This window comes from Neolamprologus brichardi, chromosome 12 (assembly GCF_056152115.1).
Source record: "Neolamprologus brichardi isolate AB-2024 chromosome 12, ASM5615211v1, whole genome shotgun sequence".
Taxonomy (NCBI): Eukaryota; Metazoa; Chordata; class Actinopteri; order Cichliformes; family Cichlidae; genus Neolamprologus; species Neolamprologus brichardi.
Genome location: NC_142115.1, coordinates 12560365 through 12579912, shown reverse-complemented (window position 1 = coordinate 12579912; position 19548 = coordinate 12560365). Strand labels below are relative to the sequence as shown.

Genomic DNA, 19548 nt, shown 5'->3' with positions numbered 1-19548 from the left:
ATTGCTGAAGAGCATGCTGAGTGTCCTAGGTTGGGAGTTCAGACTGATGCCAGTCATGCTGTGCCTGGCTGCCTTTGATGCTCACTCCCCTCTGCTTTATTCCCACATTGTGCTTATTAGATTCTTTGCTGCTGATGCTTCACTGCACCTTTGTTCAAACCAATGCTCCGGACTACGGAGAAGCATAACCACTGAGATTTTAACTCGAAATCCTCAGAAAGTTTCAGTGATGCTGAAGGCAACTTAATCTTAGCTCGAAATTAAATCCACCGTGTGTCCATTGTGCAGTGGCTTTTGCCGCACATGGGGAGTTTGCTTGGAAAAGACGACGTGATGGAGTCCAACATGCATGGAAACTAAAATGGGCGCTAAAACTGAATTGGGGAAGATTCCACCCTGCTGTCTGCTCACATTTCACGGAGGAAGAATACAGTAGATTCCCATGCAGGCCCTGAGTCCTCCCTTTGCTCGGCTGCTCCCAGTAGGAGGGTGTTGCTACGTGTCTGCTCTCTGTTCTCCTGCGGCCCAGCTGTGGACCAACCCTTGTTGACTTTTCAGAGATCACATGGGATCCTCACTGAGGCCAGCACCAAGGGAGGGGGGTTCAGCCTCTGCAGGAGTCTGCTATGGTCAGCAAAGGCCTCCTCCTGCCAACCCCCTGCCTCTCCCCCCCAAAAAAGGGAGAAAAAAGGTTGGGCTGGGTAGGGTCTGAACATGTCAGGTATATTCATAAACACGGTATTAAAAACAAGCTTACAGCTATCACTTCCTCATAGCAAACTCATAGCAAAAAGATTGACAGTTTTTCACCTTTATAGTATTCAGTGGATACATCAGGGCCTATTTCTTTTTCTCTACCCAGATGTCCCGTATCTATGTACACAAATAATCTCTAACAAGTCAAGGCCGCCACAAGCCAGAGGGGTTTTTTCTTTTTTTAATCAAATGAACAGGAAACAGTATTTGCCAAGTACTAAAGGAAAAAAAAGCTTGAATAGGGTATGTCCTTGGAGCTCATGCTTGCAGGAAGTCTGGATAAGGGGAAGGATCACTTATGAAAAAAGGGTTTTGTATATTCACGACAAGTAAATGTTTTGGTTTAAACAGTTTGACAATTCAGCCGTGCTTTGCGGTTTTTAAAGTATTATTTATATAGTTGTCGGCTTTGCTCGAAAGTGTTGCGCGGACAATGATTTAAGTCAGATGTAAAATCCTCGACATCCGAAGCACACACAATAAAATTAAGCCACTGTTAAGGCTCGCTTTGTCCAGTAAGATCCTGTCTCTCTCCTCCACCAGACGCTTAGTTGCCCAGAGAAACAACTTCAACATTAAAAAAACAGGGAAGCTCTATTCAGTTCAGTTTTGTTTATATAGCGCCATATCACAATAACAGTCTCCTCAAGGCGCTTAATGTTATAAGACTCTACAGTAATATGGAAAAACCCAACAATCGAGCAACCCCCGATGAGCACGCACTTGGCGACAGTGGGAAAGAAAAACTCCCTTTTAACTGAGGGAAACGTTAGACAGAAGGAGGCTCAGTGAGGGGAGGGAGACAAGCTGAGTACAATAAGCTGAACCAACATTACTTCGTTACTTTAAAGTAATTTTAAGTTTCACAGTACATAGAAAATTCATCCAGTCATCAACCAAATCTGGGTCAATTCACACAGCCAGTAACTTCACATGAGATGCAGGCACTGTAGGAACATGCACACTCCTGATAACTGCACCAGGGCTTCAAACTGCACGGATATCAACTAGACGCACTCTGATTAGGATAATTTAAATATTCCATTATCCAAGTTAAGGTTAAGGAGTACTGAACGCATCTCAGCTGACACTGGGAAAAATGGGGTTTACACCCTGAACAGATCACTCTTCCTTCACAGGGCTAACGCAGCAGCACATTGAGTTTTCTCAGCCGTCTTCATTCTTCATTTCACTGTTAATACCAGTGTATTCAAAATATTCAATGTTATTCAGTTAAAACATCAAACAGGAGAATCTTGTGACTTAAATATTCGATACTGCTTGTTTATCTCGGTGTGCACATCCACACGGTTGGATATGATAAAGGATGGCAGCGCTTTCACAGATTGCATGCTGAAATATGTGCAAAGCTATTACTCTGGTTTAATGTCTTTCCAATAAGTGGATGTGTTTTATAATATTTTCTCCTCTTCTTTTTTTCATATTGTATTTAAGTTTGTAAGAGTACAATTTATAGCTTATTAATGATTTAAGGCTGTGCAGCGTAATCTAATCTGTAAATGTAGCAAAAGCTCAAATGTATTGATGAAGAAAAGCGCTCTCCTTTGGCATTTTTCGACTGCTTGGAAATGATCTTCTCCTTGTTCCGGAGGACTGATTGTTGGTATTGAACCTCAGCGATTCTGACAACACCAGCTGTGCGGCATCACTAACAAAGCCGGAAACTGTTTTCCGCCTTCATTATAAATAGACCAACAGTTTGTTTTAGATTTTACAAACTATGTGTCTGCTTTGACTGCTTCTTCTGCATGGGCTTTGGATACCCGTGGAGAAAAATAACTTTTCTTTTACCCCTGTGATACAGTGCATGGCTGCATTATTTTAAGGAGCCTGGCATCATGAAATGCAAAGTCATTTTACTGCATCCTCCCCCCCCACCACAGTCTTTTTCTGTTTTGTTTCATGCCGTGAAGTGCATCTCTAGCTCGACCTCAACCCCTAAGGCCACAAAAAAGCTTATGCATAGACATGGCATGCAAAATATGCCTGTAGTGTCGTGCCGCTTGTATGAAATCTCATGATTGTTTTAAAGGGGAACACGCTGATGTGGAGCAGATTAGGTTCCATGGCCGGGAAGAGAATAATCTAATTTTCCTAACCCGCTTACTGACATTGTGGCACGGTAGATCCCTAATATGCAGAATCCCCTCTTGTTCTGGTTTCGAGCTTAATGGAGCCCCTGCGATTTATGTTGAAGGAAAGCTTTGATCCTGTTTGGGTTTTTTTTTTTAAATGACAAAAGCAGGAAATTAGGTTGAAAACTATGAATATCAATATGAAGACACGTTCTTGACGGCGATGACGATGTTCTCGGCTGTGTTGATGATAGATGCAGGAGTGATGAGTGTGTGTTTGTGAGTGTGCAGCCAGTTTTGATAGCCTAACTGTGTTGCGTGTTTCCTTTCATCAGCTTCGGGGCCGTAGCATCTCGCAGAGCATGATTAGCGTAAGCGTGGAATCCGCACCGCTGGGGGCTGCAGGGCGAGCTTGAAGCCTGAAGCGCATTCATCAACGTCCCTGGCAGGGTGCACCTTTCTCAGCCTCACACCACTCAGCTTGCAGTCCTCTCTCTGGCCCCGTTTTCTTCTTTTTCTTTCATTTTTTTCCCCGTTTTTTCTTTTTCAGTGGCCTTTGTTGTTTTTTTAAGAGATAGGGTGGTTTTTGAAGATTTTTTCTCCTCCTTTATCAAAGCTTTTACAGTACTGGAACATTTTTGGAGGTGCATGTTGTGAGTAATGCTGAATTGCATCTGTAGCTGTTAATGAGCTTACAGAGACATACATCATAGTGGAGGTTTGCTTTTTGGGGGTTTTCTTTTTAGATTGTTACATCCTTTCCTGTTTTTTACCAAACAATTTGACTTGATGACACTGATGTCTCTGCCTTTAGCTCCCTTCAGTCTCCTTCCAGCAGGTAAACAGTGACTAAAGCAGGTCCTCGCAGATTCATCCCTCAGGTCTGAATATGTAATCACTCTTAGATCTCAGACATGAAAGACTTGCGTACATCTTCTTTAAAAAATGCCCTCTGAGGTGCCAAGTTGTGTTTTAAATGGTGAGATGTTGAGAAGAGAGGCAAAGTCTGTGAGGAAATAATGGCTCATGATTAGGTAGGCCTTGAAAGAAACTGCTGACTTTGTGTAAGCCATTTAACACATTTCAGGATTAACATTTCTGTCATCATGGTGATAAGTTTACATTTGCACAGAAACTGAATGACACAAAGCCTTCATTGCCTTGGAAAAAGGCCCTCATCTATATAGTCATGAAAAGATCACTCACAGTTATCACTTGACTTTCATTCAGTAAGGTGTACAGCCCTCTTTTGTTCACCTTCATTCGGTTTAATACTAGCTAAAAGAACTTATAGGCTATTTTTAAGAAGATAATCTAATCTAAGTCATCCTTGTCAAGGTGAAATTTTAGGAAACATTCTTTAGGAAACATTCTTACAGGTTCTTACCTGCCTGTCGGGTGAAATCTCAGGCCAACAACCAGCAACCATATGTTTAAGGCCCGCATCAGAGGCTAGATGAACTGCATTAGCGGCCATCCTGAGTCTGTAAATTTTATTGTACAGCTTTGCTGACATCTAGTGGCCAAAATTGAAATCACACTGTATAAAAAAATGCACACACAACCACCGTATCAGGTTAAATTACTCCGCTTAAAAACATAGTTCTGGGGCGGGGAGGGGAGGGGGGTGCATTTTGTAATTACAGGTATCCCGTCATGGTCGGGTCCGTTTTGCCCGGATATAATTATTATAATATACTTATAATATATGGTTGATATGTGGATTAAATACATTATTTAATCTCAAGACGTTTGTTGAGAAAGTCGATGAAACTCAGTAGCGTATTAATTTTTTCAGTGATGCGGCCTATAAGTACATTGTGCACATTTCATTTTCCTCTTTGACCAGCACACCTGCTGTAAGAGAAAGTTAGGACGGTTTATAATAAGAAAAAAATAATATAAAGTGAGTATTCTTAGTTAATATCATGCAACATGTGTTGAAAACGACAGTAAATATTGAGAGTGACTCTTAAAGTTGATATTGAAATCGATTAACGATAGCCTTACCATTAATGGGAACACGTTAATTAGCTAACGCATTGGTCTGTATTTATTTGACAAAAAAACGCTACAATTTAAAGTCAAAATCTTGGATAACGCATACAATTAATGTGTAAACAAGAATGCCACATTTTATTCTGTAAAACAAACGTACACAAAAATCTGATTTCTCGTTAGCATGTGGTCATTAGCTAGCATCAGGTTTAACGATTCTACTTGATCACAAAATGGCGGCGGGGTAAAAGTAGAGGGCCTTGATGTTTTTGCAAGGGTAAATTTTGGTTGGCAAAAATTAATTGCATTCTTTTAATCGCTGAAAATTTAGAGTATCGCTTTTCATCAGCCGCAAAAATTGAGAGGGGGCGAAAATGACTGGCAGAGCACGAGCGAGATCCAGAGGAAGAGCGCGCGGGCAGGAGACTGCAGCACCTGGAGCGGTAAGGACACATTTGAATTTACAGTTAAATAATCCTTTAAAAAATCATATTCCCATCACACGCTGGTTAACTACTTTGATTCAGCAGGGGACAGTGGTGCATACAATTTAAGCCGCGTGGCCGATAGAAAGACAACAGGCTGATATTTACTGTGCCAAGCCTTATATTACCCAATGGTCTGTATCTGTAATGTCAACAAGTTATTATGGGGGTTTTTTGTTATTTTTTTTGTACCCCTCACCCGGAAAAGGCTGATAGGATGTCGTCACAACGCTGGGCATGCGCACTGGACAAGTTTGTGAATTCAAAACTGGAGAAGGAATCATCTAGGCTTTTCAAATTGGTACCATATGAGTTAAAAGGTTGAGGGATGGCAGTGCCGACTGCCAGTATTTTTCCCTCTATACTGAAATTTCCCTCAAACACTCACCAGCAGGGTTGCTCCATTTGTTTTTGTGCTTGTATTATCAAGATCTACCTCACTATATAAAATACCTTGAAATAATTAGCTGTTAACCCATTCTGTATAAATAAAATAGAAGTGACTCAGGAACTAAGAAAAATTGTGTCAGGACTGCATTTCTGCATATTTTTGTCACAGTGGGAATTCTCCTCTCCATTATCCACAGGGCTCACTGTTGTAATTGCCCATACTCTTTGAAAAAGACACGTACTGCATAAAACATGCTCAGCATTTCATTTACAGAACGTAATTGTTCTTTTCACCTATTAAAAGTGAAATGGCACACAGTGGCAGTCATTTCTAAAGTTGGACTTTAAATCTGAATTTTTCCAGATTAAAATGATTTTACTTAATTTTGTCTCACCCTGTTGCATAAAATGCAGAAACAAGCCAAGGTGTGAAAAACATTGTTTTCCAAGCTTAATTGTTTATTTACTACAGAAAATACTGAGAACTTGCGGCATTAATGTGCTGTGGAAAATGTAAAGGGAAAACATTCTCTCTGGTATATTTATCTCATTCTTGGATGTGCACATTAAAAGTAATTGTCAAAAATGTGTCTGCAGAGTTAAGTTCCTTCTCGTGAAAAGAATGACCATGCTTTTTCTTTTCTTTTTGTTTTTCCTTTCTTCAAGAGTCAGGCCCAAGAGCCGGCAACAGCAGCTGCCCCTCCCCCAGAGGCAGGGGACCTGGGTGGTAGAGGGAGGCAGAAAGGTGCTCCAGGACCCTTCAGTGCAGAAGGTGCAGTCAAACAAAAAGTCGAGCTACATTTCTTTTGTTAAATATCTTTGTTTGCCCTTTCTTTACTCCATTTATAAGTAAAGTTAAAAATGTAAACTGATGAGGACTGCACTGCAGAGGAAACCATCTCTTCTAATTGTGGAAAGAAAAAAGGCAGTCCCATTTGATAACACTTTCTGTTCATTGCTAGAAATGTAAAATGCAGATTATATATTTGTAGACCGACACTATTGCGTTGTTGTTTTTTACATTAATATTAGTGCATGTGGGCTGTTAACAGTCTTCATTTGTTTTCATTAGCTCTTCTACAGATTTCAGCTGGATTTCAGCAGGTGAAGCTTGGAGAAAGAGGTGGACGCCGCCGGGATTTTCATGATGCAGGCGTTAACACTAGGCAGGCAATGGAGCATGTGAAGGAATCCAAATGCGGTCAGTAGTTTTAAATCGAAACGATGCCAAATGTAACTTTCTGTAATCTGTGTTGAGGTTTGAAAATTACTACTTAAATTCTGTGTGTGTTCACTTCCACAGGAGTAACTGGTAATCCCATTCAGCTGACCGCAAACTTCTTTCGCATCCTGTCCCGCCCTCAGTGGGTTCTGTATCAGTACCATGTGGACTTCAAACCACAAATGGAGTCGCGACGCCTGAGATCTGCGCTCCTCTTCCAGCACGAGGAAACACTTGGCTCAGCACGGAGCTTCGATGGAGCTCTGCTTTTTCTGCCGAACAGATTGCACAGCAAGGTACTGTGATGCTCCAAATATCGCGTGTTATGAAGAAAGTGTTTGTGCACGCAGATGGAATTGCCTGTTCGTTATCATTGTAAAAAAGTTGGTTTCCATAAATCAGTCAGCCTGAATGATCAGGTTGGTGTTAATCTCTTGAGAGATTGGAGTTATTGATTGCAAAACACTGAATTCCTGTAATTCTTTCAAAGTAGTAGTTGTTATATTATAAATGGCACAGGAGTTGACAAAGGCGTTGCTTGGTGTCTTGGAAAGTTGTGGTCTTTTGACAAGCCTGGATTTTCCTCTTATTGAGTGTCTCACCCTCGTGTTTAGGAGACTGTGGTCTATAGCGAGACCAGAAATGGAGAGAAGGTTCAGATAACAATCACCCTGACGAATGAACTGCCACCCTCTTCACCAGTGTGCATTCAGTTTTACAATATCATATTCCGAAGGTAAGCTTTCCACCTTTCAGAGCTTCTTTTTAAAAAGTGCTGCGCAGCAATATTTTTCGAATGCATCTGCCAATTTAATGAAGTGATTTGCAACTGATTCGTAGTTTATGATTGTTGATCGGTAAAGTAAATAGTTGCATTTAATTGCAAACATTTTGACGTTGGTACAACTCACCAAAGTATTTTTGATGACTGGAAGCTTTAATGTCTTGTTTAATTTCTACAGGATTTTGAGAATTCTCAACATGCAGCAGATTGGACGCAACTACTACAGCCCCAGTGATCCCCTTAACATCCCACAGCACAAGTATATTTCTTTTGTTTTTTCTTATATTAAAATTTAAGGCCTAACATTAACTGCACAAGTTTTTTTATGTATCAACATGAATGAACTTATAATTTTTCTCAGTACACAGTAACATCAACCGTCTGCAGGCAAAGTCCTCACAGTTTTTGCCCACTCATACATGATTGTGCCTGGCATAGTTACCAGATGAAAAGGGGTTGGTTGTTTGTTTGTTTGTTTGTTTTTTTTGGGGGGGGGGTGTATTTGCTTATCAACAGGCATTTAAAAAAAAAAACATTACGAGCTAAAACGGTTTCCTCTAAAACCTGATGGTGTCGGTTAGATCTGAAACTTTTAAACTCCTCCTAAATGTCAAAGTAAAAGCAATGTATTCCTAACTGTTTTAGAAGTTACGTAATTTTAAAAAATTATTATTATTATTTATATTTATTTAAATTTTTATGCTAGGTTGACCATCTGGCCAGGGTACACCACCAACATCTTGCAGTACGAGTCCTCTATCATGATGTGCACTGACGTGAGCCACAAGGTGCTGCGCAGTGAGACGGTCCTCGACTTTATGGTCAACTTGAGGCAGCAATGTGGAAGTCAACGCTTCACTGAGATCTGTGAGAAGGAGCTTATCGGGCTCATAATCCTCACAAAGTAAGATTTGAATTTAGCATCTTGTTTTTGTACTTGTGATGTGTATCACTCTAATGCAGGGGTGTCGAACTCCAGGCCTTGAGGGCCGGTGTCCTGGAGGTTTTAGATATCACCTTGGGTCAACACGCCTGAATCAAATGATTAGTTCATTACCAGGCCTCTGGAGAACTTCAAGACATGTTTAGGAAGTAAGTTAGCTATTTAAATCGGCTGTGTTGGATCAAGGACACATCTAAAACCTGCAGGACACCGGCCCTCGAGGCCTAGAGTTCGACACCTGTGCGCTGATGCATTAGTTTCACACTGCTTATGTGTAATCATGTGACTTACTACTTGTGTTTATTTCCAATGTTTAGGTACAACAACAAAACCTACCGGATTGATGGTATTGCTTGGGATCACACTCCCAGCAACACATTCAAGAGGGGAGATGCTGACATTTCCTTTAAGAACTACTACAAGAGTGTGGGTATTGTGCACTCAACATTAAAAAAAACAAAACAAACAAAAACCCTCAAGTTCTCATTACATGGACAATGACTGGCAAAGGCAAATATAAGAAATGCAGCACATGGAGCTAAAATTATCTAACTATTTAAAGGGCTAAAATTCAGATTGTGCAAAATTTAAGAAAGAATTTGCATTTATTGTCACTGGTGCAAAGTTTTTAACGTGCTGCAAGTAGTAACTTCATGGTAAATTGTCTCAGCTTCAGTCCACACTCAAATATTTATACTTCCTGTTCTTAGCAATATGGCCTGGACATCACTGATGAAAACCAGGTGCTGCTGATCAGCTATGTGAAGAAGATGGGTCCTGCTGGAGCGCCACCTCCTGGTCCAGCCATGCTTATCCCAGAGCTGTGCTACCTAACAGGTTTAACCTTATTCTGTGCCGTTTGGCCCTTTTCGGATAAACGTGCCTCTTTGTTCATCTGCAGGCATCTGTAAATATACGCTTCATGTCTAAGGACCTCAGTCCGTCTGCATTAAAGTTATAATGCTAATCTTACAAACATGTATGTACCACTTTCAACAAGGTACAAGTCAGAAATGTTTGCAGTTAGATTCACTAATAGTAATCCACAAGAAGGTATTTAGTTGGTTTATTCTGATACCTGAAACCTTGACCTCAGATTTGTTTTACAAGGAAGTTGTTTTATTATAACTAACATTTTTGATTGGTTGTGTTTAACAGGCTTGACTGATAAGATGCGGGCTGATTTCAGCATCATGAAGGACTTGAGTACCCACACCAGACTGACCCCAGAGCAGAGGGAGGGACGCCTCAACAGATTTATCACTAATATACAGAGGTAGGTGACAGTCACTAGTGTAATCAGAATCAGAATAGAAATAAACGGATTGTTTTGAGTTATTGCCTAGGTGGTCTTTAATAGCTAGGCAATAATATATAAAACAATGATTTAGTGTTAACACTGGACTTGTCACATCTATAGTCTGCTTAAGAGGAGAGGTGATTTTTGAGGCATATATTTTCAATTGATCATGACAATTAAAGCTCTGAATTTTTTCCCTAGAAGTTGTCTTCATCTCAGACACACTTTGGGTGTTCTGATAATATACACAAAAGTTGACTGAAAATTTCTTCGTCATTATGTTCTGTCTGTAAGATTCCCGGCTTTGATTTACAGCTTAAATTATTTCACAGGAACGCTGACGCGCAAGCCGAGTTGGATAAGTGGGGACTCAGCTTTGATAAGCAACTTCTAAATCTGGCTGGCAGAGTCCTCCCTGTGGAGAGGATTTACCAGGGGTCAAGATCGGTATGATTTCTTCTTCTCAGTTAATTAAACAGATACATTTAAGGGCTCATTTAATATGTTTAATATAATTATCACATAGTATGACTACAACCCCTGGGCCGCTGACTGGGCCAAAGAGATGCGTGGATTAGCTGTGATGAGCGCTCCTCCGTTGAACAACTGGCTCCTCTTTCACACCCGTCGTAACGGCAATGAAGCCAGTTCTCTTCTACAGACCCTCAGCAGAGTCTCAGGCCCACTGGGAATCGCCATGGGAAAACCTATCATGTGAGTTTAGCATTTTTAAGTATTTCTGCAACACATTTTTTATCACAATGGACTGTCATGTATGTAAAGTGAAATTTTTGACTGTAACACATGTAGGTTTTTTTTCTTGACTTTTAATTCACAAACATTATCGTGCATCCTTGTTTTTCTGTAGGATACAGTATGAAGATCATCAGGAGTCTCTCCTCGCAGCCCTGCGGCACAGTGTTGGACCCCAGATAGAGATGGTTGGTGATGTGTGAAGTGCACACACTCTTGTACATTTACATTTCAGTTTTCAGGTCTAAAATGGTTTTAATGAACCACATTTGCACTTAAATGCTCAAATTGTAGCCATTTTTTATAACTGACAGAAACTGCAGGTCACTGTATTGTAGTTATGTCACAATGCATTTTTGTCATCAGGGATCTTAATTTTGACGTTTCCCAAAGCGGTACCAGACCTCAGGGTGTTTCTGTTTTTTTTAGGTGGTGGTAGTCCTCCCCAACAACAGGAAGGATAAGTATGACAGCGTTAAGAAGTTCCTTTGTGTGGACTGCCCCACTCCCAGCCAGTGTGTGGTGGCCCGTACCCTCAGCCGACCTCAGGCACTCATGACTGTAGCTACAAAGATTGCGCTGCAGATGGCTTGTAAGATGGGAGGGGAACTCTGGAGTGTGGAAATCCCTGTAAGTCCCACACAAACTAAATACTTCAGATATCAGAGATTAAAGTTTAAGGTGTTTTGGAAAGCAAAGAGTAGTAACTTTTGAATTGATTAAACTTTCTGGTGCTTTAGATGAGAATGTATTTTTTTTTCTCCTTTCATCCAAAACTGGTTTGATTGGGTTCACAATGCCTCTGGCTGTCCTTGGGATGACTTTTTAAAAATAGATCCCCAGTTTGATCTCTGGAGGTGCAAAAATCATCTATGGTTCTGTAGCTGTCCAACATTAAGAAAAAGAAAGAAAATCTGCTAAGTCATACATCCGGAGCTACCTGCTGTGGCAACCCCTTGTGATATTGTCATGTTTGTGAAGCTCAAACAGCTGATGATCGTGGGCATCGACTGCTACCATGACACCGCTGCTGGGAAAAGGTCTATTGGTGCTCTAGTGGCCAGTCTCAACCAAAGCATGAGCAGGTTGGTTTCTGTAACTGAGGTGGGAATTCACACTGGGAGCAGTGCAATGCGCTCTCTGTTATGTTAAACATGTGCAAACAAGGCCTCACTTGGCGTTGTGTGTGTGTGTAAACCATGGCTTTAAATGCAATAGTACAGTTAATGATTCAAATGTTTTTCAAGGTGGTTCTCAAAGTGTGTGCTGCAGCACAAAGGTCAGGAGATCATGGATGGGCTGAAGAAGACTTTGAGTGGCAAGTTTCTTTTGTCATTTCAAAAACTTTTTCTTTTAAATACACAGAGGATCTCAGAAACTGTCTTAACACTTTGTTTTCCAGCTGCCCTGAAAGAGTATTTGAGGTTCAATGGCTGTCTGCCTTCACGCATCATCGTTTACCGAGACGGAGTGGGGGATGGGCAGTTGCACAGTGTGGTGAACTATGAGGTTCAGCAGATCATGGACTCCATCAAGTCAATGGGGCAAGACTACAAGTGAGTTTTTCCATCTCCAACGGTTATGGTGTTTTTTTTAAATCTCTCTAAGAACCATTGCCCTCAGAGGCAGTTAAATTTGCACTGTGGGGTTACTGATAACACAAATGGTCATACATGATTCCTTCCTTTGATTTGAGAATTGTAAGGACGGTAAAGTAAAATGACTGGTTGGACGTTTTTGTAGTGCTGTTAGTATTTATTCTTGAGCATCAAAAGAACAAAGTTGAGATTATTTAGTAGAAGTGTCAGGTTTTCCCAGAGCCTCTGTCCTTTTGTTGTAGCCCAAAGCTGAGTGTGGTGGTGGTGAAGAAGCGCATAAGCGGCAGGTTTTTCGCCCACATAAATGGCAAGGTGTCCAATCCTCCTCCTGGCACCATCGTTGACTCAGAGGTCACCCGGCCAGAGTGGTACGTCTTGTTTTAAAGGGGGTTTTTTTGTTGTTGTTGTTGTTTTTTTTTTTTAGCTGTTAACGGTCTTTTGATATTTACATAGGAGCAGTTGTATTGTGACAGTATTGTTGCACGTTTGTTTTCTAGGTATGACTTCTATATTGTGAGCCAGGCTGTTCGCAGTGGGAGTGTCTCACCAACCCACTACAATGTCGTGTATGACACCAGTGGACTCAAGCCAGATCACATGCAGCGGCTCACCTACAAGCTCTGCCACATGTACTACAACTGGCAGGTAGGCTGGCATCAGAGTGACCTTTTTGAGTAGAAATTTTTCTACACTGAAAATGTTGTCTTCATCTAACCTGGTCATAATCTGGCGTCTTTCTCCTCAGTGTTTTTAAGGAGTTTTCATTAAATGATGACATTTTTGAATGATCGACTCTAATTTAAAAATTTACAAAGCAATACAATTTAATTTTAATGGAGGGAGAATATCAGTCAAAAATCAATGAGTGATATAATTATTTGATCCCCTACAACTCAGTGAGAATTCTGACTCAAATTGGCAAATTACAATCAATGAGTTCAAGAGTGTCTAATTATAAAGCACACCGGTCTACAGAATCAATTTCTTCAATTAATTATATTTTTCAATAATTGAAAAAGAGCTGTCAAAGGACAACAGGGACAAGGCTGGAATGGGATGTAAGAAGGTGACAATTACTGGTGCAATTATCTGGAAATATAAAATGACCATCAGTTGCCCTCGGTTTGGAGCTGAAGGCACATGGCACACCCATCTTAAGTTCGCCAGTGAACAACTAAATGATTTAGAGAAGGCTTTGAAAGTGCTGCAGTCAAATGAAACCAAAACTGAGCTCTTTGGCATCAGCTCAACCCGCTGTGTTTGTAGGACAAGAAATGCAGAGTATTACCAAAGAACATGATCTCTGCAGTCAAACATGAAGGTGGAAACTTTGTACTTTGGAGGTGTTATTCTGATAAGAGCACAGAAGACTAAAGGTGGGTCCAAATTAGGGCTGCCACAAACGATTATTTTGACAGTCGACTAGTCACCGATTATTTTTGCGACTAGTCGACTAATCAGATCATGCATTGGACGTACAACGTACAGCTTATTGCACCAACTGCATCTGCTCTTATATAACTATCATTAGTTTACAGCTTTAAGTGTTTAAGGTATGTGCTAACTAAAAATAAAGACAAGATGATAGTTTATTAAATTTTAATGAAATCTGCAGATTGTTTCGGTGGAGTTTGATAAACTCAGCTGTTGCTCCTTGCTATCTAAAATATAACAGGACACCGGAGTATATTCTCGAGCATCTCACACTTCAGATAATCAGTTGTCTGCTTGACGTTTATTTCGCTGTGTAAAAACTATAACTTTAATCTCAGCCAAACCGATTTACTCAGGAACAAATAAAATACTAAAAAAAAAAAAAGCCAAACGATAACATTTTTAAGTTATCTAAGTGACTTATATATCATGTTTAACCTGAGTAGTGAAAGACGGCGTTGGGTTTGAAAACGATTTGCCGGGAGTCCGGTGTTCTCACCGGCTCTGGTGAGCCTTGAACCCCGGCTCGCTATCGAGCTGGTGGGTAACAGACGTCTCCGAAAATGTCAGAGCGCTTTTGAAAATATGTGGTGTCTTGATAAACTGAGCAGATATTTGAAGTTTACACAGCTACATTCTCGCCTGAAAATATGTTAAACGTTTATTTTGTGACCCAGAAAGAATATTAAGAGTAATATTAAAACTAACTAGCTGCCGCCATTGTTGGAAATTGAGCAGGGCCGCGCTACGAATTCTGGGACACAGCTTCTTCTTCTTCGAGCTTTAACGGCAGCTGGCATCCTTGTACATGCAGTGCTGCCATCTTCTGTTTCAGTCCATTATTACACTCTTAAATACTACTACTTATTCCTGCGTCTTTTGGGATCTTACAAAGCTTCAAACGACACGTCAACTATTAAATTAGTCGTTGACGATTTTGATAGTCGACTAATCGTGGCAGCCCTAGTCCGAATCAGTCTTCCAGCATGATGATGACCTAAAACATACCAGCCAAAGAAGTAGTACATTAAGGTCATTGAGTGGTCTAATCAGTTTCCAGACCTCAATGGTATAGAAAACCTGTGGAGGGAGCTTAAGCTTTGAGTTCCCAAGTGGCAACTGAGAAACCTAAAGAATTTAGTTTCTGTAAAAAGGACCGGGCCAAAATCACTCCAGAGATGTGTGCAAACCTGGTGACAGACTATACGGCTGTACTGGCCAAGAGTTCCTTCACCAAGTACCCACTTGTGTTTTACTTGTGTATCAAATACTTTTTTTTTTCACTCAGTGACATGTGAATCCATTCATAACTCTGATGTAATGGGTTTTTTTCTGTATTTGTTAAAATGAAACTGCCATTAAAATTAGACTTCATTTCTCTGTAAGTGAGCAAACGTATAAATTCAGCAGGGATCAAATAATTTTCCCCGACTGTGTAAATGTCACTGACTTTGGCATTGTGTTGGTCATGCCTGATTGTTTTTCTTTGTGCTTTAGGGGATCATCAGAGTACCCGCTCCCTGCCAGTACGCCCACAAGTTGGCTTTCCTTGTGGGTCAGAGCATCCACAAAGAGCCCAATATGAAACTGGATGACCAGCTTTTCTACCTTTAAGGATAAAAAGGCCCAGAAATTTGCATAGAAAATCTTATTTACTCATTTTTGTTGTTTGAGGTTAGTTGTTGTTTCGGTGGCAAATTGAATCCAATAGTTCGATCAGTTATACTTTGAGGATCTGTTTGGGAAAAGTCTGTATTTGTTGAGAAGCTATAATCTTTGGTTTTGTTATATTTTGTTATATTGCTGCAAATGATGACAATAAATCTGAGTTTGTAATTCCTGGCATTTCAAAGCAAGTCAGTCCAATATTACATTACAAAATATCAAATTTATTTATTTTTTTATATAAAAGATTGCACATGCACACCCACACAATAATTTGTAACCATCAATATAGGCTGATAATTCTTATCATAAAGCTAGCACACAGTTGCAGACTTTTAAACAATATGGTCTTCAAGACACCATGGGGAAAGCTTAAACTGTTTGATTATAAATTTAAATGTACAAAAAAGGCAGTCTGAAAATCAAGTATAAACATTTAAAAACAATTTTACAAATGGACAAAGTACAAAAAGAGCAACAGTCACTCAAAATGAAGAGAAGCAATGTCTGAGGAAGTGGTCCGTAAATAGGAAAAAGGTGTTCATCAGTTTACTGTAGGTGCAGATGGCGGTCTGGCCGAGAATTGTACAGAAAGCATCAGAATGTTTTGCATACATTCTTGTTTTTTTTCTTCTTTGTTTTTGGCAGTTTCAGTTCAACTCTTGTGTATAGAAAATAGTCTAGATTTAAACGGCATGGGAGGATGAAATGGGAAACTGAATGATGTAAGGTAGGAGGAGGTGGACTGTTCCATTTCACGCACAAGGATGGACATCTGCACAATCCCTTAGGGCAGCTTTGAAAATACATTGGCCTTCAATTCATTGTACATTCACTACTCTACATTAAGGTGTAGATATATATAGATATATATCGATATACAGTACTTGTATCCTGCACCAACATAAAGTGGGACACTGAACAGGCATCACTGACGGATTGGCTTGAAAAGTATTTCAGATCGAATATATTTTGGGTTAGGAGGACAGGAGGGGCAGCATAGAGGTAGCCTTGTGTCTCACTGTTTACTAATGTGAAGTCATCAAACCTGTAGCATTTAGTGAAGCTTAGAAGTGTTGCATGTTAGAAATCCACCGCAGTACGATGGCTGATTTGATCTGCCGATGCCATATCGCACAGTAACTATTTCTTTAATGCAACAGTGAAGTCTGTTTCTACTGTAAAGTCATGTTTTAATTTGGGAGTATAGTGTCAACTTTAAAAAAAAATCTCCATACATATGAATTTGATATAGGGGGAGAATTTTCAAAAGTTTTTCTAGGATTACAAAAATGTTTATTTTTGAGAGGTTTAACAATAAATGGACGACAACACTGGAGACTTGAATAGTTCTACGTAAGCTCTGTCGCATGGAAACAACAGTCACACAATACCCTGCATGTCACAAGTTGGGATTGACATTTGCGAACGGCTTTTATGAAGTAACATAAATGAATAGTAGGCATGAAACTGCATGCTCTACTGGACAAAGTACGACCCATTGTGCAATTATAAGGCAAATACATGGAGGTTGGATATACTAGGCATTGTCATTTAGGCTGATTTGACTGCAAAGACCCTGTAGTAAATACAGTATGTGCTTGTTGCTGACACGTCTCTGGGGAGGGAAATATGCCTATATCACAGCTGTTGAAGTAGGGCAGAAGAGAAGGAGTTAATTCTGCTGATTTGTCAACGTTTACTGCACAGTATGTCAGCTATGCTGACTGAAAGTACTACATGCTCCAGGTTCCACACTAACCCCGTTGCATTGTATGCGATCTGAAGGGGCCAGGAGGGAATGTGCTGAAGTAAAGCATGCAAACCTTGTGTACAATTTACGACTGGCTGTTTTGGACTAGCTCAAGTAAAGACACTCAAATCCATCTTCACATCAAATTCAAACTGGACTCCAAGGTTTAAGTGAGCCCTCAGTATTTGAACGACATTCTGGTTTCTGTGTACAACACACTTGACTCATGATGTCTCTTAAGTGTCGCACTTGACCAAGCAGAAAATGGAAATCGCTGCAGGCTCCATCTTTCCTTTCTACAGCAAAATCTCATCAGCCAGAGAGTTGGAGGTAAGATCACTACATCGTCCGACATTATGAGGTCTTGGGACCGTAATATGAAATGTTTTTGAAAATATGTAGTGGATACTGTTCGACAAAGTACAAATATTCTAGTGTACAACAGATGTAAAAGAATAAAGCATTTGCTAAGCTCACAAATGCCACCTGTCCACTGCATTTGGATGAGTTTGTTTTTAAAACACTACAAGGATATGGCTGACACTCTCCAAGTATGTCAAGAAATTATTTTACAGCGCCAAGTCTTTGCAATAGTTTCTTCCCTTTGGAGAGCAGTCCCTTTTTCTTTTTGGAGGAGTACATGTCCATTGGGGCCCTGATGGGACTGCCGGGCCCCACGGTGGCGGGGCCAGAGCCAGGGATGTGTGGACGCACTGTGGAAGAGGCTGCTCTTCTGGGCGGACCCGATTTTTCCAATGGAACCTAATGGGAGACCCGTAAGGGACAGTTGAGGGTGTTAAAAAGCCAACCGTCTCTAACACCTCTGTCACTACTCCCCTCCTTCTCTTAAGTCCTTTCTGTCTCAGCTGGGCCAGCATAGCTCTGAAGTCTACTGCCCTCCCTGGATGTTGACCCACCCCACCCACTCTGTCAGGTAGAAACAGTGTTTGTACATATAGCTTTTTTTTTTTAAATGAAGCTGCTATGAATAAACTACAGGAACATGGAATTTTAGACTTGACATTGACTAACTTCCACATCAGTTTAAGGTGACAATATTTCCCAACACTGTCTGTCAAAGGCGGGGCAGTTCCTCTCACATAAAAAGATACATTTGCATTTTGGGACAGATCTACATCACATTCACCTTCCTCCCTCTTACATATACATATTTACCGATACAACTGGGTTACAGAGAAACTACCAGCCACTCTTCCTTTTCTGTAATCATGAGCTAAAAGGCTCCTTTAAATTGCACTTTGGGAAGACACAGGACAAAAGATCACATTTGTACGAAGTTGCGTTTATATATATACATGTGTCAACGCACAGTAATTTACACACGGGTAAAAATGAAGTGTGATTTTGAAAGCTAGTCTACGTGACCTTTGAGAGAAAATTGTTTGTCCAATTACAAGTCAAAGCACAAAATAAAATGCACCACTGCTCAGAGTCAGGCTTCCGCCTTGGCATTTTAGCTAAATGCTAATGCAGCTGTTTTGCACGGCACCTTCAGTGCCATTTGCAGTGGTCGCTGTGCAGCAAAAGTTGCATAGTCTCACTTGAATTAAGAACCAGTTCTTGGTCGTCAACTAGCTAATCTTGGTTCACAGGATTAGGACTGATTTGAAAACCAGATCACAAACAAGAAAAGGCAAAAAATAATAATAATAATAACAAAAACCATCCTAAATTTGGCTACAGGAAGAAGAAAAAACGTGACAATTTGAAGTGTAAAACCAAACAAGCTTGTTTAAAATGTTTATTTTTGTGAATGTGGTTTTGCATAGAATTGCTCGATTTTTCTGCTTTTCCTTGATTTGACTGTATATCTAATTTGAACTGTTATTTTCCAGATTTGAGGGTCGCTGTGCAACAATGGCCTTTTAGCTTACCATGACTTACAGCAGGAGACTTGCTTCAGGAGACGGACATTGTCATGTACAACACTCAGAGAAACAACTGAAGATACCACACCTTTTTTTGTCTAATGCATTGGCTAGGGTTTCTATGTCCTACCAACAAACAGCATCAAGTTTTTTGGTAACACAGAGAAGTTTCCTAAAACAACCTACAGGAATGTCATACAAAGTATACATGTTGCATACCAGAAACTAAGGGTACCCATGACATCTGCATTAGACGAGGGGAGCGTAATCTTGGTATCCTCAGTTGCTCACTTACGTGACGGAAACAGAGCCTTTAAGGTGTGAAATGAACACTCTTCTTCTGTTTTGCCAAGCAGGTGAGGAAAAGAAATAAAACAAAAAAATATGGTGATGGCATTTCAATAGTTTGCACTATGACAATGGCAAATTAGAACACAAGGAAGGAAATATCTAATGACACCTATTAATATATTCTTTTTTAA

The 19548-nt window shown here is 40.3% G+C and overlaps 2 protein-coding genes across 5 annotated transcripts in view; one reads left to right on the top strand and one right to left on the bottom strand.

The window, feature by feature from the left end:
• Positions 1 to 4670: 4670 nt before the first annotated feature.
• piwil1 (piwi-like RNA-mediated gene silencing 1) lies at positions 4671 to 15595 on the top strand. Its single transcript, XM_006803135.2, has 21 exons — positions 4671 to 4758; positions 5182 to 5293; positions 6392 to 6497; positions 6798 to 6926; positions 7029 to 7243; positions 7562 to 7683; positions 7910 to 7990; positions 8438 to 8635; positions 8992 to 9100; positions 9385 to 9511; positions 9833 to 9950; positions 10307 to 10421; positions 10501 to 10688; positions 10843 to 10915; positions 11157 to 11357; positions 11709 to 11812; positions 11975 to 12045; positions 12130 to 12283; positions 12568 to 12693; positions 12823 to 12970; positions 15257 to 15595. Exons 2-21 carry the CDS (start codon positions 5225 to 5227, stop codon positions 15371 to 15373), a joined length of 2571 nt encoding a protein of 856 aa, XP_006803198.2. The 5' UTR covers positions 4671 to 4758; positions 5182 to 5224; the 3' UTR covers positions 15374 to 15595.
• A 93-nt stretch (positions 15596 to 15688) lies between these two features.
• Positions 15689 to 19548, bottom strand: part of rimbp2b (RIMS binding protein 2b) — a 98917-nt gene continuing 95057 nt past the window's right edge. For 3 of the 4 annotated variants that reach the window (XM_087849011.1, XM_006803141.3, XM_087849010.1), the window contains one exon: positions 17833 to 19406. In XM_087849011.1, the coding sequence (XP_087705137.1) occupies positions 19380 to 19406 (27 nt within the window). In that variant the 3' untranslated portion in view covers positions 17833 to 19379. Of the gene's footprint in view, positions 19407 to 19548 lie in introns of all 4 variants that reach the window. The other variant, XM_087849012.1, reaches the window with a different exon arrangement.

Coding starts and splice junctions, on each gene's coding strand:
- piwil1 (XM_006803135.2), top strand. CDS start 5,225: ATGACTGGCAGAGCACGAGCGAGATCCAGAGGAAGAGCGCGCGGGCAG. Junction 7,244..7,561: donor CGAACAGATTGCACAGCAAG/GTACTGTGATGC, acceptor CCTCGTGTTTAG/GAGACTGTGGTCTATAGCGA. Junction 11,358..11,708: donor TCTGGAGTGTGGAAATCCCT/GTAAGTCCCACA, acceptor ATGTTTGTGAAG/CTCAAACAGCTGATGATCGT.